The 17,685-nt window shown below is 47.0% G+C and overlaps 1 protein-coding gene across 2 annotated transcripts in view; it reads right to left on the bottom strand.

Annotated features, from left to right (window-relative positions):
- WISP1 (WNT1 inducible signaling pathway protein 1) overlaps window positions 1-17,685 on the bottom strand; it is a 62,577-nt gene that overhangs the window by 12,142 nt on the left and 32,750 nt on the right. Inside the window, exon 2 of one of the 2 annotated variants that reach the window (XM_019528189.1) lies at window positions 1,674-1,950. In XM_019528189.1, coding sequence (XP_019383734.1) covers window positions 1,674-1,950 — 277 coding nt within the window. Of the gene's footprint in view, window positions 1-1,673; window positions 1,951-17,685 lie in introns of those variants that run through there. The other variant, XM_019528190.1, reaches the window with a different exon arrangement.

The raw sequence follows: 17,685 nt of genomic DNA, 5'->3' as shown, positions 1-17,685 counted from the left end.
GAGTAAAAGAAAATGCTTTGTACTTCACTTCAGAGCAGCTTTCCCATTTTGCAAAACTGGCTCCGACGCGGCAGTAAGCCTGCAACGTGAAGGCTGCAGTTTCATAGCCCGTCACAGAGAGGCAGCATGCTCACATCGCTACTGTTAGGTTTCCCTGTTGGTTAAAGACAGGGCTGAGTCAGAGCCCGCTCTAGCTGGGCAATCAGCAGAAACTTTGGCTTCTAACACTGGAAAAGCCTCTTCTCTTACTAATGAATTGAACAAACCTCCCAAATTGAATGGCCTTCCTTCTGATAAATTGGAGCAGCTTGCACTCCAAACGGAGAATTACATTTCCATGGCCTGTGCCCATCTGCAATTCTGACCTTGTGCCTTGTCTTTGGTTTTGTCACACTGGGCAGGCATCTCCAGGGACAGATCCAAAGTAGGCGCACCTCCCTTTTCGACTGTACGGGGGGGGCACAGCAGCCAGGCGCTTGTTTTAAGTGCCCGAGGCAGGTAGGAATCCGGCCCCTGTCACGTCTACTCCACAGCTTGCAGGTTAGGGCACTGTCCTGGGATTTAGGTGGCATGAGTTCAAATCCCCTGACTCTGGGAAGGACAAGGGGACTCAAACCCAGCTGTTCAATGTCCTGGGCAAGCGCTATAACCATTAGGCATTTTACAGAAGATCAAGATCCTGCTGCTATCTGCTGCCTGCCTGCTCAGGTTTGCAGTCCTAAGACGCGTGTGACTTCTGCAGCTGGGAGCAAAAGGGATTCAGGGTAGACAGAGGCATCTGAACACAGGTTAAAAGTCCCCTCTGAATGACTGGAGACTCACGTCCCTGCTGCAGAACTAAGGATGGGTCTCTGGCGGTGTCCAAGCGCTGTCCATTGGAAGTATAACATGCCTTTGCACAGGCAAAGAAGAACGTCTCCCTGATTCTGGCTGTGCACATAAGGACTTTGCCAGGAGCCACACCGCAGTCACTGAATAGATGAAGCAGGATTTGGCCCCAAGCGCACTCAGTCCTCTGAGTCCTCGGCCCTCTTCAGGGTCAGGACTCAAGAGTGTGGGCTGAGACCTTCCAAACAGGGGAGCGAGGAGTCAGGGGACCGCAAAGGCCTCCCGAGAACCAGCTGTTTCCCAGCTCCTTTGGTCAGGAGATTCCCCAGCCCCTATTGCCCCTGCAGGGCCAGCCTGGGGATCCCATACAAGAGCAAGACCATCCCTCGCACGAGGCAGGAGGGAAGGAGTTAGGCCACAAGCTCACTCCTTTCTCCTGCCCGTTCTCCCCTTGGGACCACGCTGCCGGGGATAAGCAGAGTCCCACTCACAGCGCAGGTTTCCAAGCCTTTGGCGCCAGCTTTGTGGACCTGCTGCCTAGCGATGATCTTCCTGCACCCTCCTCCCACCAGCCAGTCACCAGAGCAGCAGCTGCTGTCCAGGCACTCGCAAATCCAAGGGCAGGATTACGCCTTCAGGTTGCTGTTTCCTTCTTGCCCTTTGCAACCGCCGGCTCACGGAGCAAGAACCCTTCAAGCCACTTCCCAGCTGGCTGAACCAACAGAGAGGTCTGGTGGGGGCTGGCGGCCTCACAGCTAATGATCTGAGTAAATCAGTCTCCGTTTAGACCGATGGGAGGTGCCAGTGCTGGAAAACAAAGTAAAAAATATATGTACATCACTTACGTGCACACACTCCTATTTCGTACCTAGGTCTGTCTCCGCTGTAGTCACAGTACAAGCCCCTGTGGAAGTCGCAGGTGTCGGCTTCGGTGCAGTTCTCCCCGACCTGCTTGGCGCACACCTTGCAGCATTCGCAGCCATCTGTGACCAAGCTAACCCCTCTGGGACAGCGAGGTGGCAACTTTGGGCACTCACATGGCCACTTGCAATACTGAGTCCTCGTGTAAGCCTCTGTCACAGTGGAGATGGTGGGGGGCATGGTGGAGGGCTGGGAAATGGCCTGCAAGCAAACAGAGGAACAAGGTTTGCAGTGCCTTCAGGAAATGCTTTGAAATCTGCACTGACTGGCCAGGAACCAACCCCTTCACGATGGGAACAGAAGGCTAACTCCAAAGTACCATTGCCCATTCAAAGAGTACCACGTCCCTTTGGTGGCACAACCTCCCTCCCCAGCCAGGGGGGAAAGGACAGCAATTGGGGTCAGCCTCCAGACCCCAATTGCCAGCCTGGGACATGTCCTCTCTCCAGCTGGACTCATTCCCCATTTAGTAGCTAGGGAAAAAACCATCCAGGCCAGAAATCCCCACCCGATCCACATGGTCTGAAACTCCGGAGCCTGCTATGCTGAGCAGGGCACGCACAAATTGCCTCTTCTAGTATCGCAACACATTCGGTTGCAAATCTGATCAGACCAGAAAGTGATAGGGAAAGAGCTGCGTTTATCAGCAGCAGCAGGTATCCAGACTGTTAGCTCCTATTTTATCAAGCTGGTTCACCCCTCCCTAGTGCAAGTTTCTAAGCTCCCCCCACCCCCAGCCAGGCCCCAGGTTCCCAGATCCTAGCAGCTTGGTTTCACTTCCGTGGTATTTTGGTGTTGGTTAACCTCAACAATGCATACTTACTCTCAGCAAAATGTGATTGAGATGTATCCACCCTTTTCCATATCAAAAACACAATCTACACAGCAAACATGACCTCTTGGGATCTAGAGCAAAATGATGTGGCTATCACAACGGTATGTCCATTGGTGATAAGCCCTTAATATTCCCACGCTAAACAGTTCTTGCAAGACTGCCTTGCTCGCTCTGTCTCACTCTTCTGACATAAGGTCCAGAATTTGCTGTGGGGACAAGAAAGCAGGGATCTGCTACCTCAGCCTCTTGGCACATATTTCAGTACCCTGCAAATGGTTCCTGTGAGATCTGCAAGTCTGATGGGTGAAAATGAATATTTAACCCTTCTAACAGCCAGCCTGAGGTTGGACACATCAGCTTTCTCACATAGGAAAGAAATGATGGCAGAGAAGAGGTGAATAAAACAGCTTAAGGCTGCTCCAATGAGTACATCGTGCTTTCTCATTACAGCAATGCATTCACGTGCCACCAAGCTGCGATGTGACGTGATCGTTTAAATACAAGACAGGGCTTCCAGTCACTAAATGTATTCAATCTAATCTGTTAAAAGGTGGAAGATCACTGCCCTGATACCTAAGGCTGAATCCGCAAAGAGTTCACAACAAAAGGTTTGTGCTGGAAAAATTAAACTTTGAAAGAGTGATCACCTATGGTCCATCCTGGCCCACTCTTTTATGGCCATTTTATGACAAGTAGGCTGCATCTGATATTCGCTGTCACTGGAAACCTTTAATCACAATGATCTCCTTGAGCTTTCTTCTCTACAGAGGACCAGTTCTGCCACACAGTCTGTAGTAGTTTACAGCTGAACTGTCACAGGATGGATGTATTGAACTATTGGCAACTTTGCCTAACATTTCCATATTCCAGCCATCCCGCTGGATAAGAAAGTCTGTACCTTTGGGCTATGCTTCGTCACTTGGCATGGCTCCAGGGCTTGCTGGCTGTAGCCGGTTACCATCACAAGCATCTTATTGGTGTCTGCCTGCCCGGGTCTCTTCTGTTTCACTGCCACCGGCTGCAACTTTGCACAAACTTCTCCCAGAGATGGACAAATGCAATGGCTCTGGGGTGCCCAGCGGCATCTAAGCTCAGCCACTCATGCCGCTCCACACACACCTTCTAAGCAGCTCCACATTCATGGTGCAGGCACAAGAGGACTTGTGCCCATACTTGGGCAGGGACTTGTGTCTAGCATAATCCCTGCCCAAGCAGTCTTCAAAGACTGGACCTCCAACAACCTCTCAAGAAAGACTCTCCCCTAGCCTAACACCTCTTTACTAGGGTCTTTTCTGTTGGAGTCAAACCAAAACTTCCCTCACATGGCATTACTTCATGTGGACCACCCTATGCTATTTCAGCCCATCGTTGACCAAGCCTTTCATTGTTTTGGAAGGGTTGCTTGCTAGCAATCTCAGGATTTATTAACAGTCTTGTAAACCCATTGCAGAAACATGTGAATTTATATTTAACTACCTTAACAGACAGTTAAACTTACCACTAACCATTATCAGTATTTGCAATATTTGCTACAATTCCCATTTCTCCTAAGGCCCCTTTCAGGCCAGCCTTACATTATATTTAAACCCATACAAAATATAATTCATTCCCAGTTTAAGGCCACTGTAAGGCCCCTAAGCACAAACAAAATAAAGCAAACCCTTTATTTTTAATATCATTCATTTCAACCCCCATTATTTTGTTATGTGCGGCAAGCTGTTGTCTAGTGAGAGAAAGATCCTTCAAATGAGATCAATCTCTTTGCTTGACTGTTCATCGTTAGAAGTATTTTAATGACCAACTCTAGCTACAAAACCCAGTTATGCAGCTATTTAATGAGTCCATTATTGCAGCATAGCTCTATAAAGCAAATGGATTTGCAATGACTGTTGCCAAGTTATTGCTGATCTGGACAGGAACGAGTGAGCGGGTTGGCTGAAAAAGCTTTCGTCCTCTGTAGTACAGAACAAGATCAATATGTTGCAAAAGGGGGAAAAAAATCACAGCCTCCCTCGGCACTTGATTCTAGTTCATAGAAGTCAATATTTATGGTTTGCTGCACACCTACTGTCGCGGAGCACAGCACTTTTGGGGGAAACTCTGCCTTGGGACATATCAAGAAGGAGCCTTATTTAGACTCCTTCTCCTAAAGGATCCCCTAAGTCAGCCATGACATGGCTTCACAAGGGGCAAGCCTCTGGCTTTGAGATCCTGGCTCTTCTCTGTCCCCAGCTTCCCTGAACCACTGGTCGTTCAGTTTTTAAAAGAGGGAGGGATGTGACAAATAAAGCTAAGTGGGCTGAGTCCTAGCCCACCGGTCTGGTGGGAAACGCTATGGGGGCTCAGTGGGAGGAAAGACAGAGGGAACTATGGTGCACAGTCAAGACTGTTTGGAGTAGAGCTGTCTACTGTGCTATTTGGGACATTGGCACCCTGCCCTCCCCTTTGAAGAAGAAAACACCCCCCTTCACACATACTGCCAGACATCCCTCAGCTTTGTCCCCATATTTTGATTTAAACAAAAAAAATAAAATAAACCACAACATTATCGGCTACATGGGGTTTCAGGAATTATGTTGTTCAAGTGCCAGTACATCCCCTGTTCAAAGGATTGTGTTGCAGAGAGATGCGAAGACAGAGATGTAGGCTTAGTACAAACTCTCCAAGTGCCGAGTCTTGGTCAAGTATACTTCTGAAGGGCAAAAAGCAATTTCTGCTTTGGAATCATCCGCTCCCCACCACCAAGTTTCAATAATTAACCTATTTTGTATGATTACTCCCAAATGACTTAGCCTGGGAATTTGTCAACTTGGATGCAGAGTAAGAAGTAATTGCTAATTATTTATGAGGTCTAATCCTCTGTCTTCCGGATTGCCGGCCTGTGTTCCTGCGCTGAAAACAAGGCCTTTCTTGCCTGGTAAAACAAGGCCTTTGAGCCTGGTAATTCTGTCTCAGTCACTCAAGTTGTATTTGGCAGGCTCCAAAAGGGTCTGCCGTTTGCACTTGTGGAGGGTAATATATCTCCACCAAACAAAAGCCAACTATTTTCTGTGTTTGCATTGCTACGAGGGGGAAAAAGAGAAAATAACAAATGATAGTCTTGGTCATAACCTCAGTATTAATAACAGCCCTGCATTTTTGTGCAAATCTTACAGACATCAGGCAGAGGGCAATGGTTCAGGGGTGTTTCTTACATGCTGGCAATGTTTTTTACCAGTTCCCTAGGAAGCACTGTTATTGTAAGTCTGTTTTATTTCTGAAACTCTGCAAGTCCACGTGATGGTACTGAAACTGCGGAATAGCTTGGCTTTCAAATCTAAAGCAGAAATGCTAGTGTGTTTGCATACAGGATAGAGAGGCACCTCCCAGCTTCAGTTTTTTTGGTTATCCAAGTCCCAGTGTCTGGAAACTGGGATGTAGGTGGTCCTGCTAGACACCCAAAGCATGGATGCAGCTCTGACTGGTTCCCCAGGCAGCTGGGAGTATAGAGGGGCCTGGCATTAGCACTGGATTTGGGAGCCATAGCCAAAGTCAAAGCAGCCAGGAGCAAAGCTGTAGACAGAGACTGGGTAAACTAGGATCACAAACCAAAAGCTAAAGCTGAAGGTTGAACAAGAAGCAAGAGCTGAGAACCAGAATCAGGGATCGGCAAGGGTCATATCAGAATTGGAGCCAGAGAAGCAGCCAGGAAGCAAAGAGATCAGGAACAAGTGCTGTCACCTTTGCGTGGACAAGGAGCCTGCGGGCTGGGCCTGCCTTTGAAAGGGTGGAGCAGGTGGCGCCCACTGCCTGCGGCTCAGGGGGTTGGTTGCTGTTTGCCTCACTCAGCCCAGCTGGGACCAGTGCGCTGCTCTGGGCTTGTCCCAGGGATGCCTTGCTCTGCTTTCTTGACTGGGACCAGCTGGGTCCAGGGGTCTGGTCTAGCCTCATTGCACGCAGGTTATTGCATTAGAACTCAATAGTTCTCAGTTGTTAGCGGTTTTTAAATCCACTTTATTAGCTGCATTGTCCTGGAAGGATCTTGCTCCGAAAGCTTTGGTCTGTCCTCGAGTGTCTCTTAGAGGTGGGCTTACCCCAGGGGTATCAAATTCATCTAGCTCCAGGGGCAAGATAAGGAGCATGGGGCCAGTCCACAGGCCAGATCAGACCTGCAGACTTGTCCTGTGCATGGCATGCATGCAGTGAGCAGGCCGGATTGGCCCCTCAGACCACATGTAGCATGTGCGTTGTGCGCCGTGTGCAGCGCAAGTCGGATCCAGACCAATCCAGCACACGGGGCCATTTTGGCACACACTGCATGTGGCCTGCAGGTCCACAGGCTACATCAGGGTTGGGCAAAATGCAGCCCTCGGGCCAGATGCAGCCTGCCAGGCCATTCTATCTGGCCCGCGGGGGCCCCTAAAAAAATTTAGAAAATTAATATTTATCTGCCCTCGGCTGCCTGTCATGTGGCCCTTGATGGCTTGCCAAAACTCAGTAAGGTAAAACAAAATAATTGCCCGCCCCTGGGCTAGATGATAGGGCTCAGTAGGCTAGATCTGGTCTGCAGGCCACATCTCTGACACCCTGGCTTAACACAAACCCTGGGATATGTGGGAGGCGGGGGTGATATAAACTGTCAGTCATATTAACAAGGAAGGGCTCTGTAGATAAAGAACATGAATACACGTAATGAGTCAAATCTTAAGATAGTTTCAAATTGGGCAGCTCCAAGTATCTCATCCTCTGTGTGTAGCACCTGTACAGATGCCTTTAATCCAGCCCTGTAACACAGCCAGGAGGAAGACAGCACTTCAGTCAAGGTCATGCAAGAAGGTATTGGCACAACTCAATAGCTCAGCCCAGCTCTTCTGCCATAACTGCATGGGCATCTTTTGTCCTCATTGGCTTCCCACTGTCATTTTATGCTGTTCCAACATAGGTTAATTAAAGTAACTTTATTTGCTTTTACCTATCAAGTTTGGCTCATAGTCTGTCAAAATGGTCTTTGTCTCCATTTTACAGATGGAAAAACTCAAGCACAGGAAGGCTAATGACTGGTTTCTAGTTACCAGATCACTGGCAAAGCTGCGAGCAGGGCAAGGGAGAGCTGGCTGGCGGCGCCCTGTTTAAACTACAGCAGCAGGTCTGCTCCACTTTCACTCCTTGGGAGGCAAATATTAATGCCTCCCCACCCCAGCTTACTGATGTGCTCTGGAAGATATAGTGCATTGCCCTATCACTAGGTGTGTGCTATCAGAGGGAGCTGGCAATTCAGTAATGACTAGGGTTAGGATTCCCAAACTGTGCTCAGTGCCACACTTGCTTCTGGTCTGCAGAGAGCTGGCTCTTTGTATGGTACTGACTCCTTAACAAGGTAAAAATATATTACATCGCCCACATTTCCTGTATAACCATTTGCTGTAGTTGATAGAGGGAAGCCCTGTGACTGGGAACACGCAGGGAAATCACAAGCAGCAGACAGCTGCTGACTGCTCTTCCTTTGTGATGGTCGATAAAAAGTGTCAGTGGTTAAAAAGTGACTCCTACAAAGGAGTTTGAGATCCCCAAAAGAGGCTTTGATGGACTGGAATGATTTGGAGCCTGTTCCCACAAGCCCTTTCATGTGCAAAACTGGTTACATATGCCCAGGCCCATGGTATGGTTTAGAAATTAATCTCTATCCCTCCTAATTTGCTTTTCTAAATAACTGTGGAGGAAATAAGCATGGGAGTTTCTACCATTCAAGACAGCAAAACGTCTGAAAAATCAAAAAAGGGGCCATCTTTTCACAAGGTTTATATGCTAGCTAACACATCCCTATTCAAGTGGTTCCATCTAGTGGTGCAAAGTATCCTAAACGACATGTGCATAAGTGTTAATAACAGCTCTAACGAGTTGGGCATCGCTGATTCAGAGTCGCTTCAAAAGTACCATGTTTACTCGCCTAGAGACTCAAGTCCACTCTGTATTCATCACCACGCAAGCTTCCTATCATTGCCCTGACTCAGTGCTCTTCTAGAGGAATCAGTCTCTGACTTGTTAATAATGGCAGGTCCCAGTACTTGATGGTACAGTGTTTCCAGAGCGGTTTTGGCATGTTTCAAGACAATCAGAACTATTAAACCCCCCTGAGAAAGCAGTAACATCCAACAAGCAGTCCTGGTATATGCTGCTGATGCCTAAAATTTCTAGCATGCCCATCCCCAGCCTGTGCCCATCACCAGCCTGGTGATTGCCTGATAGATATGGGAGGGCAAACACCCCAAACTTCCCTGTGATGGCTGGTGGGACTCCATGGGACATAAGCTGTACAGCTTATCTGTACCATATCTGCTAGCTAACACATCCCCGTTCAAGTGATTCCAACTACTGGTACAAAGTATCCTTAACGACATGGGCATAAGTGTTAATAATAGCTCTAACAAGTTGCACAGAAGGGCATCGCTGATTCAGAGTCGCTTCAAAGGAGCATGTTTCCTTGCCTAGAGACTCAAGTCCACTCTGTATTCATCCAGCTTTGCACCCAGCTACCAAGAGCCCATTGAAATTTGTGCCAAGAATCAGAGACCTTGGGTCATAACATGACACAGGTCATGCAGTAAAGGAATATACAGAGAAAAGCGTTCAGGTTGCAAAAGTACCAAAAGTTGTGTTAGAGGGACTTTGTTGACTGCAGACTGTCTGATCTTTCTGTTATCACAGAATCGGGGAAATCTGGCACAGTTTTAATGAAGAACTACAAAATTGGGAAGCAACAGGACTTTTCTGTATCTTAATCAAGACATTTGGTACCAAATGCAGATATTTTCAGCCCAGGATGGAGATTTTACAACCGCTCCAGCAAGCTTGTTCTAAAGCTTAACTTGGCTATTTCGTTGCTGATCTCAAAGCAGCTGTTCTCAAACAGCAAACCTTTAAAATCCAACTTCAATGGGAAATTGCAGAACAAGAAATCATCCACAAGCTGGCCTGGGTTAAGTATGGTCTAAATAGAGACTATGGATTCTTACCCCGTTACATCACTTAGCTTTCATGACCCCCTGCCCCTCAATGTGTTTCTTGGTTTTTTTTCTCCATTCACCTTTTCCTTTCTCAGCAGTGCCCCTCTCCTTCCTCCCCTTTCCCTTTACATCCACTTCCCTCCCTCCCTCTCTGTCCTTTGCATTTAAATCACTCTTTCCATTTTAACAGCTGTTCCTTAGAAGTCCTTTCATGACATCTGATGAAGTGAGCTATTGCTTATGATCTCTGCATTAGTCTAGAAGGTGCAACTCTATCTTGCCTTCACCCTCATTGTAAGAAAATTCTTCCTAATCTCAAGCCTAAATTTCTCTTGCTGCAATTTAAGACCAGCGCCCCTTCCCCTGTCCTACATGGCTGCAGAGAGCAGTCTATCACCATCCTCTTTATAACCGCCCTTCAGGTATTTGAAGGCTGTTATTTAATACCCCCCTCAATCTTCTCTTCTCCAGACTCAATAATGCTAGCCCTTCTAAACTTTCTTTGATGTTTCTCAGACCTCCAGTCATTTTTATTCCTCTCTGCTGGACTCTTTCTAGGATGCCCACATCTTTCTTGAAGTGTGGCGTGCAAAGCAGGACACCGTCCTCCAGGTGAGGCGTCACCAGCTCTGAAAACAGCAGAAGAATCTTGTCCCTTGACTTGGAAGTGACACTTTTAATTAATACAGGCCAGTATGCTATTGGCTTCTTTTTTTTCTTCCCAAAAAGAGCCCACTGTTGAGTCATATTCAGATTATGGTTCACTCTACTCCCCAGATGCTGAACACTTGTTAGCACAGCTCTACAGTTTATTACCGACCCCCTTGGCTATTATTAAATTACAGGCAATGCTGAATGCAAGATATCTCGCTGGATTCGTGTGCAAGCGTCAGAAGGAACAGACCATTGGAAAATGAACTAAATGGCAAGGATATGTAACGGCGATGGGAAAATATAGTGCTAAGGATCTGATGCTCTTGGAGACATGTGAGCCTCTGGGGATCTGCTGAAACATGGATCCCAGACACAAAATCTCTAGATCAGTCACCCAGCCAGCAGGAGTCAGCTTTATAGCACTGCTGGACTGGAGATACCAACTGGAATAGTTTTAGCTATGCAGTGTCATGCTGAGAAGCAGCATTTAGACTTGGTCTTTTTGAGCCTTTTCTTTTTCAATAGTCTGAAAAAATATAATTGCTTTATCAAGCCATGCATTAATATGTATATGGCTTTGAGAGCAACGCGTAATTAATTTCCAAAAGTGCACTCTGGAAAAGATATCTGTGGGAAGAATGCAGGCAAATGTTTAGTGTTTTCATCCCTAGCCTAATTTACCCAATTAAAAAGTAAGGATTACATATGTTCATCTGTTTGCCAAGATGTTGCTTATCCTGGCACAAATGCTATAGCCTCAAATTTCCTTGACATTTTCCCATGAAAGTATCCCGGCATATTTTCTAACTTGTCTATTTAAAAGGAGAAACAATGCACCATACAGGCCAATAAATTAGAGCCTGCTTAAAATAGCGTCACCTAAAGTTGTGCCGCATCATCCACAAATTGGCAGCTGCACAAAAGACCCCACTAAATGTGCATCTTCTATGTACTGGGCGAATATTTATATGTCTAACCCTGCAGCTCTGCAGTTTGTAAGCTTGTAAACTATTTGTTCTGCACAGTTCATGAACCAGTGTGACTTTGATAGAAGCAAATCAATACAGTCTGGAGAAGTAGAGAGAAAAGTCTCCAGCAGGGATGGGTAAATAGCATAGAAAATATAAGGAATAAATCATCAAGACCTGGGAGGTCAAGGGGAAATTAGCCAAAACTCCTATTCAGACAAAAAAAACCAAAGCCCATTGGTAAAATTTCATAAATTCATGTTGGTTTCAATGAACCACTTGTGTCAAAAGCATAAACAAAAGCCCTCCAAACAATTCATGCATTTCATTTGGACATTTTTAAACAAAACATATTGATTTCATACCAAAAAAAAAAATTGAAAATTTCCATTGATTTCAAAAAGATTTTTTAAAAACCCTTAAAAATGCTCAAACTTGCAATGAAATATGTAGTTTCAAGTCAACCAAAATGGAGACACATAAGGAATTTAAAATTGCAGAAATTTTGCAGCTGCAGAATGGGAGGAAATAGGTTCATATTTAGGGACTTAGATGCCTAAAAGCTACATGGGAAATACCTTAGAGGCAGAATAGGATCTGGGCCCTTGTGGGTATCTATACATGTGCTCAGGAGTGGGAGGTTGGGGGGATGTGTTTTAATCAGAGCAGCTCCTGGACAGTCACTCTAATTAAAATTAGAGTGACTCCCAGCGCTGTCACATGTATGCAGCATCCTGCCTTTCAAAATGGCTGCACAGGCGCTTTAAGTAAAGCTCATCGGAGGAGTTTTAGTTAAAGTGCTCCCACTGCCATTTTGAAACATGGGATGCTGATACATGAGACGCTCCAACAATTAATCAAGCCTGCTCTGTGTATCTGCGCCGTGTATATGGGCGTGTGACCTGATGTCATTCCCTTGCCGCCACCCTCCCCTCCCCACCTTGGTTATTCATGTTTGGAAGAGAACTAGACAAAAAAACAATTGTTTGCACAGCTCTGAAATCATCAAGGTTTCCTGGGTAGGATTGTTATCTTTTTCCCTAGCTTCCATTGCTGTTCAGTTCACTCCAGCCCGGGTTTCCTAAGTTGCCACCATGGTGCTTTGCTATGGGTTGCATACATTCCTTGTTAGGAGTCCATGCACAAGACAAGGAACTCAATTTGAGTGTAATTTAACTATTCAGCCTCCAAAGGAGACAGCATCAGGGAAAGTCCTGTCCCCTCCTCTTCCCCACCCCCCCAGTCTTTGAACAGAAAGCCAAATCATAGACCCCAAAAGCATAGCCACAAATAGTTAAAGATACTAAGGTATCTAGGCCCCAAGCAACCAACCACTCGCCTTGAACAATATCATCTGCCACCCATGTCTTCTAAAGACCAATAAAACAATCTTTTTCTGTCAAATCACACAGTAGATTTTGTTCATCTGATTTTATAGAGGCAGAATAATTTTGTCTTGGGTCATTCTGGTGTGAGCTGACACTCCATGAGCCAAACTTGATAGGTAAAAGCCAATAAAATTACTTTAATTAACATATGTTGGAACAGCATAAAATGACAGTGGGAAACCAATGAGGACAAAAGATGCCCATGCAGTTATGGCAGAAGAGCTGGGCTGAGCTATTGAGTTGTGCCGATACCTTCTTGCATGACCTTGACCGAAACTCTGTGCCTCTACCTCCCAGCTGTAAGACAGGGATAACGTTTCTCTACATTGCAGAGCTGTTGAAAACCAGTCCATTTTTATGACATGCTGCTCAGGTATTATGGATGATGGGTGTCATATAGGAGCCTATCGGGAGAGTCACACTTCTTGGAGAGGACAGACTGGATGTCACACACTAGCTGACCAAGAATTTGGCACAACTTTACTTGCTGCTTCTCCCCTGGTTTTGATTATGGGATAACAGAACAAGGCCTACACATTAATATTACGCCAAGGTATGTGTATACTGATGCTCCATGCTTGCTAGGCACCAGATACATTGATGTATGAAAAAGACATAGAGGAACTTGTGCCTGGCACAGGCTCTGGAGAGATGCTGTTGGAAAAGAAGATCCACTCAACAGGTGTGAGCTGGCCCTGCTAGGACCTAAACCTGCTTTTACCAGGAGCTGGGATGATGCTGAGAACTAGTTTATTGTCCTCAACACCTACAGAAAATGACACTCTCCCTTTCCCACTGTATGTATTGCTAGCCACAAACTTTGGGACTGCAGAATGGGCCTCATCATTTCAGTAAGAATGGGAGGTGTATCAGACCAAAGACATATGAATCATAAAACATCGCTGTACACCACTATTAACAAGCCATTGGAAAACATACAACATTGGCAAGTCAGACAATAACAAGGAAAAACCTGAAAAGCATAAAGGAAAAGGGAAAGGAGGCTATTGTAAAGGATTACTTCTTTCATCCCTGCTTTCAAATGCCTAGCACTGGAGTTCTTCCATAAAATATAACTGCAGTTTAATACCATATTGGGCTGCTACACCAGACACATCTCAAGAGCTTGGACCGAAGATGCAGAGTAAGATCTGCATTTGCCAAGCCCTAGTGGGCATAAAAACCCAGGAGTCTGCGGCTTCTAATTGAAAAAGCAGTGGCGTCTCTGGGCAGAGAGATGAGGAGCGGAAAGCATTCAGGACTGAAGTATGGCATGTTCTGGTACCAGCAGCACAAACATCAGTCAAGCTCGAGCCGATAAAGGGAGGAAGCGAGGAGGAGCATGAAAGAGGAATGCAGGTCAGCACCGCACTCAGCGCCCAGATCAAATTCCACAGTGGTTTGTACATCGAGAGGACCTGAAACTAAGTCAGAGCCCGACTGCATACCAGCATGACCCAGCTTGGAAGTACATGCCTCATGCTGTCCCATATCAGGCAAAAAATATGGCAGCAGCCTCTACCAGCTGAACTTTATTAACTGCGTGTGCAAAGGGATCAGTAAAACTGCATTAATGTGTTTGAAACAAGACAAAACAAAGGCATCCACACGGACCTCTCTGCCAGCCTGAACATCTGATCTGGACACAGTCTGGCCCCGGTCCCAAGATGAAAGCAGTTTGCATCACAGAAATGTGGAACTCAAATGTTAAGCCAGTGTCCAGCTGGTAGCTTCGGCTAATAGCTAGAAAGTGAAACAAGGGATGCACTGGAGGTGAGCGAGTGCACTTGGTGTCTGGGACCCAGGAAAAGGGAGTGGGTTAACAGGGGTTCAGAGACTGTGGGTGTGATTCACTATTGCCTTCCACCCTCTGTAGTTGTATACACCTCTGCCTAGTGCTGTGACCAAATGGCAAATGGTTCATTGCTCAGAGGAAGAAATGACAACATTAGGTCTACGACAGTGGAGAAACCAGTACTGAGTGATCCCACACTACAGACCGCTTGGTATTGCAAAGGCACAGGGCCCGATTCTCCTGTGCTCTGCTAACATACACAGGCCTCAAAGTGCTCATCAATAGGCCAGACGGGGTTTATTGCAAATGAAAGGCAAGTCAATGGCAAACAGAAAGGCGTCAGTGCAAAATTGATCAAAGGCATTAATTGAATGGAAGGATAATTTATGACAAAGATTACACGAGGTCTGTACAATAGGTGTAGGTCGGCTCAGGAATCCTATGCCACCGTCTTACAGATACATGACAAGAGAAACCTCAAGGAGATAGAGGAAGTATTGAAAGACAGTATAAACAGGGCTAATGGAATCAAATTAAATGAAGCAGAGGAAAATATAGTTTGAAGATCATGATCTACTTCCATGTAGTGAGAATATAATCCAGTTGAATAGTCTCCCACAGGAGGCAGTGGAAGTGCAAATGCTAGAGACGTCTAGAACAAAACAGTATCCAAACCTGTATGAACAGGAGCAGAGATATAGCCAGGACTTTTAGTGCCATGAGCAGCGCAGGGACCAGGGGAAGCCAAGCGCTAGGGAGCCTTACCTCCCGGTCACGGGCTGCTGCTGCTGCTGCCATGAAGCAGGCTCCTTAGAGGGAGTTACCGAATGGTGGCTCCCAAATTGGTGCCTGGGCCTTGTGCCCTGCTTGCCCACACATATTTTACTACTGTAAGTCACAGGACATGACTCCACAGTACATTCAGCACTGGTCAGCCTTCTCCTGAAATACTGGTTTGGACACCACACGTCAAGATGTGGACAAACTGGAAAGAGTCTCCAGGAGAGCAAAAATTATTTGAGGCCTAGAAAACATGAAATGTGAGGGAAACTTGGAAGAACTGGAATTATTTAGTCAGGAGAAGAGAAAGATGATAGGCACCGGCGATGCATAGGGGGCGCACACGGGTGCACATGCACCCCCTGAGATTGGCGGTGCTCCCCCTGAAAGAAGCGCTGGTGACACTGCCGGCAGGCAGCTCACCACCCCATCCCCCCGTTGCCGCCAGCACCACTGGCAGCATCTGCAGATGGTCATCAACCACTGGTCAGCACTTGCCACCCCGCCCCCCACTTCTGACACCATTGCAGCTGCCTGCAGGAGCTCCCTGCTCACCGCTGCCATGCCCCTGCTGCTGACACCACCGACTCCACTTGCGGGAGGTCGCTGTGTCCCCCCATCATCGTTCATGATGATGGGGGATTTGAAACCAATGCAAAAAAATGTGCTTGTACATGAGCATGGAGGCTGTTCTGATGTGCTGTTATTACAGCGTGTCAGAGCAGACTCAATAAACTGAGTCTGTTGGAGCATGGCAATTACTGTGCTCCCACAGCCTTCTGCATCTCATGTATCAGTATCCTTCAAAATGGCAGCAGGGGCACTTTAACTAAAGCTCATCGACCAAACTGTAGTTCAAGTGCCCTCACCGCCCTTTTGAAGTACTCTTGGAGCCGCTCTAATTAAAGCACCCCTCATACCCCTGAAACAGGTGTAAAAGTGCCTGTTGCTAGTAAGTGGAGGAACAAAGTTTGCTCTGTGTCCACAGGGGATAGGACAAGAAATAATGGACTTACACTGTGGCACGAGAGAGTCTAGTAAGATATTAGGAAACGTTTTCTCATTCCAAGGTTAGGTACTGGAACAGGTTCGAGATTTTTTCTTACTGGAAATGTTTAAGAGCAGGTTAGACAAACCTTTGTCTCAAGGCACAGACAGAAGAGCTGCTCTGGTTGTTACTCAGCAATCTGCAGAAAGTGCTCTGAGTTGCAACACTCCCCCAGACCCAACAGAAGTTCACTGTTTGGTCCAGGAGTCGAGGATTCCCACTGCTTGCTGCAAGCCTGCTGTCAGGTCTCCGCAGCAATGCCACAGACCCCTCCCAGCCCCAGTGCTGTTCTCACAATGGAAGGGGGAAAAGGGAGCAGCGGGAGCCCCCCCACACCTCAGCAGAGCTCCAAACCCACCTGGCCCACCCTCCGGCATCAGCTGAAAAAAACCTAGACCGAACCCCCTCTGCTCCCTTTCCTCCCCTCCCATTCTGAAAAGAGTGGCAGGCTGGGAGCTCTGCAGACACAAGTTACAGAGCGCGCTCCATTTTGGAGCATTTTCATCGTGACCCTCATGCAATTCAGCATTCAGATGTTTGTGGGATCTGGCCCTTTTAAAGCTGTCTGTAGTCATGCACTGGTGTTTGGTCACAGCTGTAGACTGCTTTCAGGGGTGAGATCAGGCAGAAATTTTCACTTCTGTCTGCGCCGTCAGATGATTGCAACAAGTAAATGATCTCTACAGCTTCCCAACCCCCCGGGGTATCTCTATCATGGTTCCTCGGTGCTGAATACCCTAGTGTGCCCATGTAAGAGGAAGTGCAGACCACGCACAGCGTGAAGTGGCTGTTACACTACTCCCTTCCCGGAGAACATGTATTCCTGGATTCCTTCAAGACACTATAATCTTCCTTGTCTGCTCTCTTGCTGGGTCTTGTAACCAGCCCTTGGCAGTATTAAATAGCTGTCCACCTCAGACAACAGCTTCTCAAAGCCTCTGTTGCAGGATTTAAATTAGGATTTTTGCTTTGGTCATCAGGATGTAGTGCATGGCAGCATGCAACTTTTCAAAGGGACTGTGGAGCCCTATGTGATGATCCTGATATGAGAGAGCTGCAGCATGCGAAGCCTGCAGACCTCTGAGCATCCTGCCAGAGCAGGCAGAGGACAACAGCTCCGGGGAGCTTGGAGTTAAGGATTTGCTGAAAACAGAGGAGCGAGCATGGGATGAGGACGAACACCTCCACTCTCCCCCTTGTGATGCTGGGCATGTCCACATGAAAATGTCAGGTAGCAACATCCTGGGACACACCGCTCCTTCTTGCTGGCTACCTCTGGAGCTGAAAGCAGTGTAGACACATCCACAAAATGCTTCAGGTGAGCTAATTCACCTAGCTGAGTGAAAGGGTTAAGTAGGGGCACTGAGCCTGGACATGGCAATGCTCCTTCTGGTTTAAGGTGGAGGCATTTAGGTGGGGCAGTGGGGCACGTTTGAGGGAGCTGCTGTCCGGCATTGTGAGTCTATCGTGCTGTTTCTTCCCTGC

This window comes from Gavialis gangeticus, unplaced genomic scaffold, assembly GCF_001723915.1.
Source record: "Gavialis gangeticus isolate Ggan-Ray unplaced genomic scaffold, GavGan_comp1, whole genome shotgun sequence".
NCBI classification, from domain to species: Eukaryota; Metazoa; Chordata; order Crocodylia; family Gavialidae; genus Gavialis; species Gavialis gangeticus.
Note: the sequence above shows the minus strand (reverse complement) of the source record. Positions and strands in the feature narration are given on the sequence as shown.